The sequence below is a fragment of the Strigops habroptila genome, chromosome 3 (assembly GCF_004027225.2).
Source record: "Strigops habroptila isolate Jane chromosome 3, bStrHab1.2.pri, whole genome shotgun sequence".
Taxonomy (NCBI): domain Eukaryota; kingdom Metazoa; phylum Chordata; class Aves; order Psittaciformes; family Psittacidae; genus Strigops; species Strigops habroptila.
The window spans coordinates 75,127,979-75,140,909 of NC_044279.2; the positions used below are offsets into that span (position 1 = coordinate 75,127,979).

The 12,931-nt window shown below is 40.6% G+C and overlaps 1 protein-coding gene across 2 annotated transcripts in view; it reads right to left on the bottom strand.

Annotated features, from left to right (window-relative positions):
* Nucleotides 1–12,931, bottom strand: part of MYH9 (myosin heavy chain 9) — a 72,574-nt gene that overhangs the window by 18,466 nt on the left and 41,177 nt on the right. For both annotated transcript variants that reach the window (XM_030478523.1, XM_030478522.1), the window contains 10 exons: nt 12,254–12,397; nt 9,367–9,462; nt 8,209–8,327; nt 7,027–7,179; nt 5,040–5,213; nt 4,134–4,307; nt 3,444–3,558; nt 880–1,073; nt 443–564; nt 6–75 (listed from right to left, as the gene is read on the bottom strand). In XM_030478523.1, the coding sequence (XP_030334383.1) occupies nt 6–75; nt 443–564; nt 880–1,073; nt 3,444–3,558; nt 4,134–4,307; nt 5,040–5,213; nt 7,027–7,179; nt 8,209–8,327; nt 9,367–9,462; nt 12,254–12,397 (1,361 nt within the window). The remainder of the gene's footprint in view (nt 1–5; nt 76–442; nt 565–879; nt 1,074–3,443; nt 3,559–4,133; nt 4,308–5,039; nt 5,214–7,026; nt 7,180–8,208; nt 8,328–9,366; nt 9,463–12,253; nt 12,398–12,931) is intronic.

Below are 12,931 nucleotides of genomic sequence, written 5' to 3' on the forward strand. Positions count from 1 at the left end.
CTTACCATCAGCACACAAGCCTGCTTTCCATCCATGAATCCTTTCGGAATTGCATTTGGAGTTAGGATTTCATATCTGAAAAGGAGAAAATATTAGACTAGTCACACAAGTATATTTGAAACCAACAACAAAAATAAGAATCAGTAAAGCATTCCTCAGCCACTATGAATTTGACAACTTATAGTCTTGTTAGAAGAAAAAAATTGTGTCTCTAGATAACAGGGTATGAAGCAGCAGTCTTGGATGGGCTCCCTCTATGCCTCACCTTAACTACATGCTTACTAGAGAAGTCAAAGGTGGTTTTGGAAGTATTTGTGCCAGGAAATACCAAGGGACAGATGTGTTGCCTTTGAAAACAGTGGCAATCTAGCTGCAGTAAAATACTTCCATTTTTGCAGTCTGCAAAGGTAAAGACTGCTTCAGATTCTTTTCTAGGCCTTACCTTTGTCTGAATTCCTGGAACACAATTCTGTTGGGGAAACCTTGACGACAAATACGGATTCCCTCCAGCACTCCATTACAGCGAAGCTGGTCGAGGACCAAGTGGGGATCTAGTTTTCCAGCCTAGTAACAAAAAGGTATATTTCATTAATACCACAAAGCTTCTACAAAAGGGGTTTACCCTTTACCTCTTCCTCTTTTTCGTAAAGCAGCCAGTTCTCTCTTTTCCAGTTAGAAGCGATTGAAAACTTCTATGCCAGTTTAAAAAGAACCAAAAGATCAGTCTCCAAAATTTGGGGAAGTATACAGTTATTTAGGATGACCTTAAAGAGAGATACTGAGGAAACAAGACCTTTTTAAGATCTCTTTCAAAACCAGGCAAAAGATAGCAAAACCCAGCCACATACCCCAGGAAGTTACTGTTGAAAATGTCTTTACCTTTTTTTCATGGTTGGGGATAATGCAACGGACGAAGTTAGGGTTGGTGTTCCTCAAGGTAGCCATCAGTTTAGCAAGCTGCTCCTTATAGAGCTGTCCCACTGTTCGGAACATACCCTTCCTGGTTTTAAAGGCCCCTGGCAGTGCTGTATCTGACATACCAGCTACCTGATCCAGCCCAACGATACGGTCAACTAGAGAGAGCACAAGAGGGAGCATTAAAATTCTGCCACAAACAAAAGCAGCATTGGAACATACATAGAACATCTGGGTAGAACAGGATAAATGAGAGGAGCTGCAGGATCCTTTTTGCTTCATCTCTACACAGATGTTGACTCCTGTACAGAATTTGTGCAGGGATAGGAGCAGGAAGGGGAAAAAAGCAACAGCTCACTACAGGAAGTATGAGTGATGGAGTCAGACTTACTCCCAAACGTATTCTACTGATGCTCTGGATGGCAGCTCTGGAAGAGCAGTCTAGGAATGAATTTCAAATGCTTCTTCTTGCTCAGGTTACAATGAAAAACAACAAACCAAGAGTTCTAGCTGTTAGCCCAGCAGAGTCTGTTAACTAGAGTCTATAGCTAGTTAACTCTGACCCAGAAGAGGCCACAGGTAGAGAAAAAGCCCAGCTTCACTCTTGCATTATAGGCAGAGCTGCCATCACCGGTGATCAGAAAAAGCGAATCTACTTGTAAACTGAGCAAACATGGTAAAAGGCATGACACAAACCAAACCTCAAGATAACACTGTTTGAGTTATTTTCAGAGTACAAGTAGTCTATGACAGAGACATAAACACCACCACTAGGAGAAAGTCAGAACTCCCTGCCCAACAGTTTCTCCATTATGCCACAGTGACATCCAAGCACTGATGAAGCTATCACCTTGACGGATGGACTCCTCAGATCTTTTTTTCAATAGAAGCCAGTTAGATCTGAGAGTAGCAGAAGCAAGAAGAAACTAAATCATTACTTTTTCACATTGCTCTTCTACACAGAGATAAAAATACATCCAACCAACCAAAACCAGCTGTAGCACTGTAAGTTTTCACACTCCCAGTACATTTTTATTAAGGGTCTTCAAGCTACTACTTCACTTTATCTTTACTGGTTGGCTGATGCCTACACTCATGCTCCCAATCTTGACTTCAGAAAATATATCAACTTGTGCTCAACTGGCTTCTGATTAAAAAAAAACTGCTAAGAGAAACCCCTACGAAAGAAGAAACAAGAAAGGATGCTCTGATTTATAGCTAGTATTAGTTTAGAACTGCTCAATTCTAGAGCAGCTGTTAGAATAGGGTCAAGGTTGTCCTACCAGAAAAAGAAAGTTATGTTACTAGGTGACATCACAGGGAAATCCACAGAAGAGTGTCCCAGATTACAGCTGGAACAATCCTCTTAAAAATCTTGAGCCCTGCAATGTACATCAAGATAGCAAAGAGGACAGTCACTTGCAACAGAAGATTCAGCTAAGAACAATAAATAAGAATTTATAAGCTGTGGTTCAGCTGACATTTCAAGTCCAAAAAGAGCCTCACACAGCAAAGGCCTTATTAGACACAACTTGCTGACAGCCATTTTTCATGCAGTACAAGTTCCTTTGCCAAACTTTCTTTTAAATGATCAGCAGCTGAAGTCAAATCCCAATACTAGAATAAAAGTTAAACTGGATTTCAGTTTAAACCCAGTCACAGAAATCCTCCTTCCAAATCTTTCAAGAAATACAGCCTTACTAGCTCTATGTTCAAACAGCTGACAGGGATTTGCTTTTAGCTGTCAGAGCAACCTTTAGCATGTATGTCCATAGTTTATTTGTATCCACTTGCAAGGTGAGTTTTGCTTTTGTTTTAAAGTCCATGAGGAGCTACTAGCACAAAGCAGAGGAAATGAACAAGAAAGACAAGCAGGTATGACAGAGGGACAAAGAGAAGTTAACGGAAGCATTTCTTGCATGGCTCTAGGATGCATTACACACATGACATGACAGCTGGGTTTCTCAGTCACCTGGTTCTAGATGAAGAATAGGAAAGTGTTGATAGAAATAGGCTCTCTGAACGTTCTGCATCTCTGCAACAGACAGAGACGTCAAAGAAAACCTACCACAGAAAGTGACAGCAACAGTAAGGCTCAAAAGCAGATAAACTCAGAGAAGATAAGAGTAAAATACTGAACAGCACTGCGGAAAGAACACACTAGCTGCAGGACTGAAAACATAGGTTCAACCTCAGATCTTGAGTTTGACTGTTGCAGCTATGCAAGCTGCTGGGACATAATGGTATATTCATATTTTATCCTGGCATTCTTGGTTTCGAGAAATAATTGCTATATATGCAGCAAGCTTAGCATAAGTTGATGCAAGTGAACCTTTCTCCTGAGTTACAGAGAACCTTTAATGAAATACCATGATCTAAGCAAAGGATGCTCCAGATGATGCTCATCTTGGTGGCTTAGTCTTCAGGGAAAAAAGCAACACAGCTCTTCACAGACTTTTGATGATCAAACAAACTCTTCCACATAAAACAAGAGAAAAACCCCAATGAGATTAAGTTTAATTACATACCATCTTTCCACAGCTCAGACACAAACTTATCCGATGACTGGTGGAGAAGAGTAGCAATGTTATCATTCAGTGGATCCATGTTCTTCATCAGCCATTCATCTGCTTTATAATCCACCTGGAGAAGACAAACATGTCAAGAAACTGGGGGGTGGAAGGGATTTTCTGCAGCACAAGATGCAACGAGGTCCTGCAAAGTCTATGAAAACAGCACTGAGGTTGCACAATCAACAACAGGTCACTAATCATTCTTGGATTTGCTATCTAAGCAAGCGTACCTACAAATTTCAAACCCTAACGAACAGCTGCATGTTCTGTTTTGTCAGTAAAGAGAATGGATTTGTAATGCTAGTTTGCACCACCCAGAGTGACACAAGAAGCCAACCACATCATCATTTTCGGTGATGAAGTCTCATGCAAGGTTTCTGAAAAGCACCTCCAATCTCACCAAGCCATAGAGAACAAATTTAAATTGGTGTCCATTTGATGTCTTCAACTATTCATATATAACTTGCACACAAACCCCCTTAGGCACTTTAAGGTCCACAACAAATGGAATAACTTTGTTAAATCTGCCACTGGTTTCCCATAGGCAGATGTTTTGGTAAGCAGTCATTTCTAAAAAGCGGTGGTTACGCATTAGGAAATACAGCAGATATTTCAATGTTCACATTTTAGCTCTGAATTCTTTACCTTGCCAGCATAATGTATGATACAGAAGTCAGCTTTGTCTTTCAACTGTTTTGGTTTCTGAAATTTAGGGTGGGTGCCTTGTTCTTGTACAACTTTTTCCACGAAGCTTTTGTCTGTTGCTTTTGGGAACCAGCACTCTTCATCCAGCAGGGCCAGGATACCAGGAGGCCCAGCCTTAAAGAAGGGAAACATCAAAACATTATTAAATACACAATTACACCAATAATTAAGACCTTTAGATGACTAGAGGGAGAAGAAAAGGATACCTAAGCCTGATCCCCATTACATTCACCTGTTTGGTATCGGCTCTACTAGCTCTATACTAATAAATTGTTAATAATTTTTCAAAATCCTCATCTGAATTCTGCACATTTTTATGAGGTGGTCTCTTCCATGACATTTGTCTAGGTTGGTTTACATGGAAAAAAAATCTTTTTAATAGAAGGAACACTATCACACTGTTTGCCAGACATTCAGGTGTCTAAATACAGAAGACTGTCACAGAACATTTCCCAAACTAGTACTTACAATGTCTACTATGAAATTCATAATTTTTCAAGTTTCATTAGGCCAGAATGAAAGCAAGAGATATTCACAGCTTCCCATCACACTTCTAGTTAAGGAAGATCTACACAAATGAAGACAATTTTGTGAGAGGAAAAAGTGGCTCACTAGATGTATTTTCATGCAGTATTTCCTACAGAACTGATACTAACAGATTTATTGGTGACATACTTTCAGATAAAGAGGAAACTGTTCACTTCTGCTTCTAAGTGTACCACAGCTTCAGGAGAGGATTACAAAAGCTAGAAAGCTAGTTTCCAGTCTACAAGTAGAGGTTATGTCTTCAATGGCAAAATTAGTGCAGCTATTTCCTGCTGCTCAATGGCAGAGCAACAAGCTTACCGGCTTCTCTATGAGGTCAATGCAGGGCTGCAGATCCAGGCCAAAGTCAATGAAATTCCACTCTATGCCCTCCCTCTGGTACTCCTCTTGCTCCAGAATGAACATGGTGTGGTTAAAGAGCTGCTGCAACTTTTCATTTGTGTAGTTAATGCACAACTGCTCAAAGGAGTTCAGCTGATGAAGAAAAAGGTAGAAAGATGTTTGAACAGTTGCTTTTGAAGACACACCTACAATTCCCTTAGCAGGAAAAATCACACCTACAGTTCAGGAATTTAAGCCAGTGTACTCTGTGGGGTGGACAGCCCTTTGTCAATAACCCCATTTGCTTATGAACTGCCTTTCCAGTCACATGCCACTACATCACTGCTGCAATCCCTAGGGAAATTCATGCGCACTGTTCCTTAGACTTTGCAAAAGAATGTTTAGTTGTAAACAGCAGAAGAATTACTGCGGCTACTTCACTCGGGAACAGAGAAGACTCCAGCTTTCTCACAAACTCAGAGCTGGCAAGTCCTCTTCATAGGAAGAGGAAGCAACAGAAGCCTGAAGACAAATTCCTAAAAGCATGTGGACTGGAAAGTCCCTTTTTAATCCTCATATATAAAATCAGATGAAGGAAAGTGAGGGGAATTTCTTCATATCCAGATTTCTTCAAACTGTAAGGACAAGGCTAATAAATGACAGCACATCTTCATGTTAGACCACACTAAATATAATGCAGCTGCTAAAGAGAATGGCCCACCTTCTCCATATTTCAGTAATTCCTAGCAATGTATTTCCATTCGCCTCCTTTTTATAAGATCCAACAACCATGAAACCAACTGATCAGAGTTGGGGGAATGAAAAAACATACAAAATAAAGTTATTAATGAAATTGAAAACTATGGCACAGAAAAGTCGATTTTCTTTTTTAAATTGGTCCAATTCATTCTGCAGCTGCACATGAGCTAGATCCGGCACGACACAGGTTGATAGGAGCTGCCTAGCTGGGATAATGACAGGATAGTTCTTTTCTGATGACAGCTTGTTGGTGCTTCAGACTAAGTGTAATGCAAAGCCATATTCTAGAACCGTTTCATAGATATGATTTTGCCTAACAGTTCACTACCACCTACAGGGGGAGCTCCCACTTCCCCTCTTTTCTATCTCTCCCTCAACTTTCCCTTTAGCTCTTCCTCTCCTCCATTTATCTTGCATCAGTTTTTCTGCTTAGAGTCCCCTTTGCAGACTGATTCAATTATAAAACACCCTAATAAAATAAGAAGATATTTTCCACAGGGGTAGAGAGGTGAACAGTACAAGCAATTGCAGCCAGGAGCAGAAGAGAGGAGAAGGAGCAAGTTCACCCCTTTTCTGCATCAGGGAGCTGCTGTTAACTCCATTTAGCTGTACGTGAAACCACACTCTGATCCTCAATTTTCAGGCCTCTTGCAGAAAGGAGAATACATAGGTCAGAATTTATGCTGGGTCTGATTTGGTCTTTTCCCAAAACTCATCAGTAGGAAGAAGAAACCGTTTCTAACAACATTTAATGATGTTAATAGGTTTCAGTGGGTCATCCCTTAAATGTTTTGGGACAGACTAATGTGACATAAAAGATTAAATTCAGTGATGATCCAGCGATGACATTTTCAAAGACTTTTTTTGTAGGTTAGCAAACTTTTATGCTGTGAGCTATAAAGAATCAAGAACACCTGGAACTGTGCAACTAAAACAGTTCTAATACACATACCAAAAAGGATGTAGACATCAGAATACACAGCAATGAGAGAATTTTTTTGCAGCACACACAAAATACTATAGAATGAACCATTGAAGTTATTAACTTATCTGACAGTTCACATCAGCAGAGATTTCTATGAACAGAAATGGAATATACAGCCTATCTAAAACTAAACTGTTCTTTTCCAGTTTTAAAGCCATTTCCTTCAGCAGTCTTTGCTCCATGGTCCATTGTACCAAGTGAGAAGACCCGACAGCTCCTTACCTCGAAGATCTCAAAGCCAGCAATGTCAAGGATTCCAATGAAGGATGCACCCTGGCGCTTGGTCTTATCCAATGCCTTGTTGATCCGCATAACCAGCCACCGGAACATACGTTCGTAAGTGGCTTTAGCCAGTGCTTCAATGGCAAAGTCAGCCTAAACAGAAAAAAGACAAAAATCAGGAGTTATATTATGTATCCAAAGGCAGGCACAGGTTACACTGTTTTGGCATCTAATGGCCCAACAGGAAGCTGATATTTTCTCTCCACCAAACTCCCTTAAAAAGCCTAACTTTAGATGTTATTCCCAATGAAAAGTTGATGGCACAGTGACACATCATAAATAAGAGCAAAGAATCTGTCTTACTAAATTAGTGTCTGAAAGCCAAATTTCAGGATCCTGCCTGTTGGAGAAACCAACGCCTGGTATTCAACACCATCACCTCCAAAGACCGTATTAACACAGCATGTTTCACAGGCCCAAAGAAAAGCATTTAAATGCTTTTGTAATTTGGGATTTCTGAAGCCAAATCCCCCCCCCCATGCCACTACCGTTCCTGTGATGACACAGAAACATTATGTGTAGTAAGAAATTAAGTATCAAAATTGAAATGCAGCATGGAAAGGCAGCCTGTGATTATTTCCAGACTTTGTGCTCTTCCTAAACCCTTCCATGTTATATGGACGTGTTTGTTTACACTGAGAATAAGAACGTGCTCATAAAGAAGCCATGCAGTGAGTAAGCACAGGGGCTTTCCTTTGCTCAGGAGGCCACGAGCTCCTAGGTCAGGTTTCATTTTGAGCACAACCTGACTCCAGAGCGCTACAAAACTTACAGTCAATTTGAAGGGTGAGCAGCAAATTCTTCCACCCTAGTAGCTGACCTGCTCAGAAGTGTCATACAGAACATAGAATACAGAAGCGGTGCCTTCTGCACTACAGCAATTTGAAAATGTCACCTTTGCATACAGCTCTGAAGGAACTTACTCCCTTGGGACAGCCAGATTTCTATCTTCATACAAAGTGAGCAAATACTAGAAACAATAGGTTTGCTACATTATTCAAGTGTGGTAGCCATACCTTGCGGTCATAAAGATGGTTATTAAAAGCTACAGAAACCTCTAATATATTTGTAGCTTTATGGTGGCAAGATTAAAGTACATGTTCACTTTTAGAGAATGCATACCTGCTCTTTGGTCTGAGCTTTCTGGACATAATCTCGCCCGACTTTGATGCGAGGAGTCAGGATACCTCTAGTGAAATCCGTCACATTGATACCCAAAAGGTGAGACACTTTCTGAGCAGCTAAAGATGGTCAAAGATAACAACAAAAAGATGAATGTTTGTTTGTTTTTCTCACAGAAAGCAAGAGAAAAACACCCCTTCCCAAAAAAAGTTAAATGAAGAACAGGTTGATGAGACAAAGAAAGGTATTTTCAAAACCAAAACATCCAAAAAAACCCTCTTGCAACCCATGCTACAAGTTACTGAGTTTCTGCTGAAGCCATGAGAGTAAATTTGAAATAATACTCTCATACCATTAGGTCATAACACGGAAGCTTTATAAAGTTCATAGCCTGTAATCAATTTAAAGCTATGCCAAGTAATAGATTTCTTAAGCTAACTGTTCTGTCTTCATGTACTGATTAGTCTTTGAGGTAACTCTGTATTTCATATTCATGATCCAAAACCAAAATGGTTTACTCTCCTCCCCAAAATGCCACTTACAGCATATTTTCCATAACAATAGCCAAAAATATAAAAAAGATAAATTAGCAACCTCTTATATTTCTGCAGCACATCTATAATGAAGGTCTAAGAGTTAAGTCTTCCTTCTGTCATGTGAAACATGGTACTATTTACACATGCAACAACAGGCAGTGCAATGAAAATATGTACACATACTTTACACCCACCACAAAACTATCCATCTTACTCTCACAGCTACAAGTCTAACTACCAAGTCAGCAAAGAACATTCCTTAAAGTCTGATAATATATGTTTGTAGGAGCAATCACTCCTAAAATGGTTACACACACACAAACACACTACATATTCCAGTAGAGTAATCCTTTTCATCTGGTCATCACGAGTACTTCCTGCCTAGCCCTGTCACAAGAACAGTGCCACATTCCTGCCCATGGGTGGCTGCAAGCACACACTGGCGAAACACTGTGCACTTGGGTGAAGGAGCATGGCAGCTCCTTTGACAAATAATTCACCTTACAGAAAAACAGGACTCCAGCATTCCCTACATACTGTAATACATTCTTCTCCTTGCAAGAACTTCCTGTAGGGTTTTTTCTGTATTTTTCTCTGCAGGATTGGAGAAGAGATTCGTTACCTGTGTTATCTGGCATAGAGGCTTGGTCTGTATTACGCTCCTTCTTGAAGACTATGTTGCCAAGTTGAAGAACACCTGAGATGACCTTCAGCAGACCTTTTAAAATAGTAATAGCTTAGTGGAAGACATCACCAAAGGCCCTGATATTACCCATTTATTTTTCCTAACATGGTTAAGAAGCCCTTCTCAACATCCCAAAGATCGTTCTGGAATCTGGGAAAAAACACCAGAGGTAGTTCCTCTATATGACTCCCATTCAGAACACTCCCCATCCACTCTCTGCAAGACTACACAGCCTGGAGATTTACCTATTCTCAACATCACTACAGCAAAGTGAGACACAAGACTGAGGGTAATACGCCATCTTCCAACATCTATATTTTTTGATAAAACATTTGTTCCCTGATGAAGGGCCAAAATTCACCCAATGAATTCAATACTCGATTTTCCTCAGTGACTACTGTTAAACACAGGAAAGAGACGGTTAAGAGTACAACCAGTTAAGAGGAGGAAGATTTTGTTCCTTTAACCCTGTATCACTTTCAGCTCCCTGATCAAGGTCCGTAGTCCATACACACATACATTACAACGGATGAAGGGCAGCAGGATGTGGGCAAAAGTGCCTGTACCGTAACTATAACTAATTCCATGCTGAATCACCCCACCTATTGCTAATGATATATTCATAGTTTTCAAATGGTGCATATTACAAAAGCAGCATCAGATGCTAGGACAGGAAAGGCATTTTTCAATACCATAGCATCAATTCAGTTTTCACCATGCATTAATCAAAGCTTATTGTATAACGGCTTCTAGTTGCTTTGAGCAAAGCGAACTGCCAGTCACTTGCAAAGGGGGTCTTATACCACAGATGTTTTCTCAGCCCATAATTTCTACCTGTTTGTGCTGGCTTTGGTTGGGATAGAGTTAATTTTCTTCACAGTAGCTACTATGGGGCTATGTTTGGGATTTGTGCTGAAAACAGTGTTGGGAATAGAGATGTTTTAGTAACTGCTGAGCAGTGCTCACATAGAGTCAAGGCCTTTTCTGCTCCTCACAACACTCCAACAGTGAGTAGGCTGGGGGTGCACAAGAAACTGGGAGGGGACACAGCAGGGACAGCTGACCCCAACTGACCAAAGGAATATTCCATGTCTTCCTACTCAGCATATAAATATGGGGGAAGAAGTAGGAAAGGGAGACGTTCGGAGTGATGGCATTTGTCTTTCCAAGTAACTGTTATGTGTGATGAAGCCCTGCTGTCCTGGAGATGACTGAACACTTGCCTGCCCATGGGCAGTAGTGACGGAATTCCTTGTGTGCACAGCTTTTGCTTTATTTATTAAATTGTCTCCATCTCAAGGCAGGAGGTTTTTCTCTTTCACTCTTCTGATTCTCTCCCCCACCCCACCAGGACGGAGTGAGCGAGTAGCTGTGCGGTGCTTAGTTGCTGCCTGGGGTTAAACCAGGACCTTGTTAGAGAAATATTTGCTCTAAAAGAATATCCTTTTGACAGCAGAGCAAACAAAGGCTCCATATGTGCTACCACAGGACTACCACAAAAGAAACATGTAAGTTCCTAGTTGCATGTTATGAAAGTCGGTGGTTTGACAGCTGAATCTGGAGTCCTGGCACTTATTTTCAAGTTGACTCATAAATGAGGATAGTTAGTGCTTAGACTTTACATCAAAACTAAGTAAGCCTACCATCCAGCCAGCTACTGTACATATTATTCTTCTAAGCCTATAAAGAACATTAGAGCACTTTAGGCTTTGAACAGCAAGTGCAAAACACTAAAGCTCTCTTTGCTGCAGTGGCTGGAACCAATAGATCATCTACATGACAGCAAAAACATGCCCTAGAGCATATGTTAAAAACCCAACTCAAAAAACCTGAGCATAGCAGGACATCCTGACAATAAATTAGGCTGCCAATTCTTTTATTTGGCCTAGGCAAATTTCTCTTCACCTCCATACAGCAGTTTCAGTCTCAGAGGATTCAAGATATCAGGAAGTGTATTAAAATGTGGGTAATGACAGTATGGATTTATAGCAGGTTGGACTGTGAAAAGCAATAGTTAAGGCACAGGCACATATTCCCTACAGCAAGAAGAGCTGCAGCCTCCAGCAGAGGAGGTGGTGACCTCAAACCACCACAAATGCCTGCTTCAGTGTAGAGAAAAACACAATCCTAGTTTTAAAAGATTTTATATATATAGATAGAAACTGAAATTTTGCAGAACACTGGTTCCCAACCAATGAAGCAGATCATGAATGAGATGGCACAGAGCTCTGGTGAATACATATCACTGCACTTTGTGCTGGCTGCATTCAATTCTAGCTTCACTGCCATGGTACTGTGCTCCCAGAATCAGACAATATTAATTTCTGGTCAGCAGTTCAGTGTTAAGCTGGAAAGAAAGGCACTATGACCAGGCCATTCTCAAAGTACTAATCCAGCAGTGGTTGGATTAGATACTTTAGAGCCACTGCTTAGGGATAGGGGGAGCACACAAGCTGTGCATTGCACAAGAGAATGAGGGGATTCTTTTATCTCGGATGTATTATTCTTAAACTGTTACACAGCCCTCAAACTGGGAACAAAAACAGCAAGCAGAAGCATGTTTTCACTAGCTGCTTGACTTCTAATGTTAACTGTATAAACTGAAACTGTGCTGGCAGATCCAGAGGTGGGTCACTACAAAGTCACTAAGTTTATTACTTGCACATTGTTCACTGGGGGGTGGGGTGTGTGGAAACAGACATCAGACAAAACAAAAGCAACAAAAACCCCCAAACAAAGAGCTCCAGAATAAAAAAGGTCCAGAGATATGATCTGTTTGCTCCTTCACTTCCTTGCATTTTCAAGCCCTTCAGAGATTTCATACCTATCTGCTCCTCATCTGGGATGCCCATGATCTTCATTGCCTCCATGGTCTCCTGAAACATGTCTTTGTCTTGCTGACCCGGGATCGTAACATGCCCATTGGAAAGGAAGCGGTATTTGTTGTAAGGCTCCAGCAGCAGATCAGCTTAGGAAAGAATTGAGAAAGAAGTTACTATGGTATTTGGTTTTTTATTTTTCCTTTTTTCTTTTTTTAATTGACAACAAGCCACCACTGAGATCAAATTTCTGACTTGCATACGCTAGCAGGTGCCAGATGAATGCGGGATCAAGCCCAGTTTAACTGTATGTGGCACATTTAATGTATATTAGACAAAACTAAAGGTTTTCTGCCTTATTTCTTTCTAGTTCCTCCTCTGGACTACTTCTCCAAAGCAGTGTCAATCATCATTATGCCCTAATTCTATAAGAAGCAGGGATTAACTTGAAAGTAAATTTGCCTTTCATTTCAGACACCTCATTTGTTTCAAGTCAGGTGGAAATTTATATATAGCTTAAACAGTAGCAAATATGAGAAAAGTCCTCTCCTATCCTTCCTCCAGATCAATTTGCATGTCTTGCACAACATGAACCCTGATTACTCAGCCGAGGTATTAAAGCTAGATGTGCTAGGATCCTAGATTTCCAGAGCAGCTTAGGTGCTGGCAGCTTTGCTCCGTTC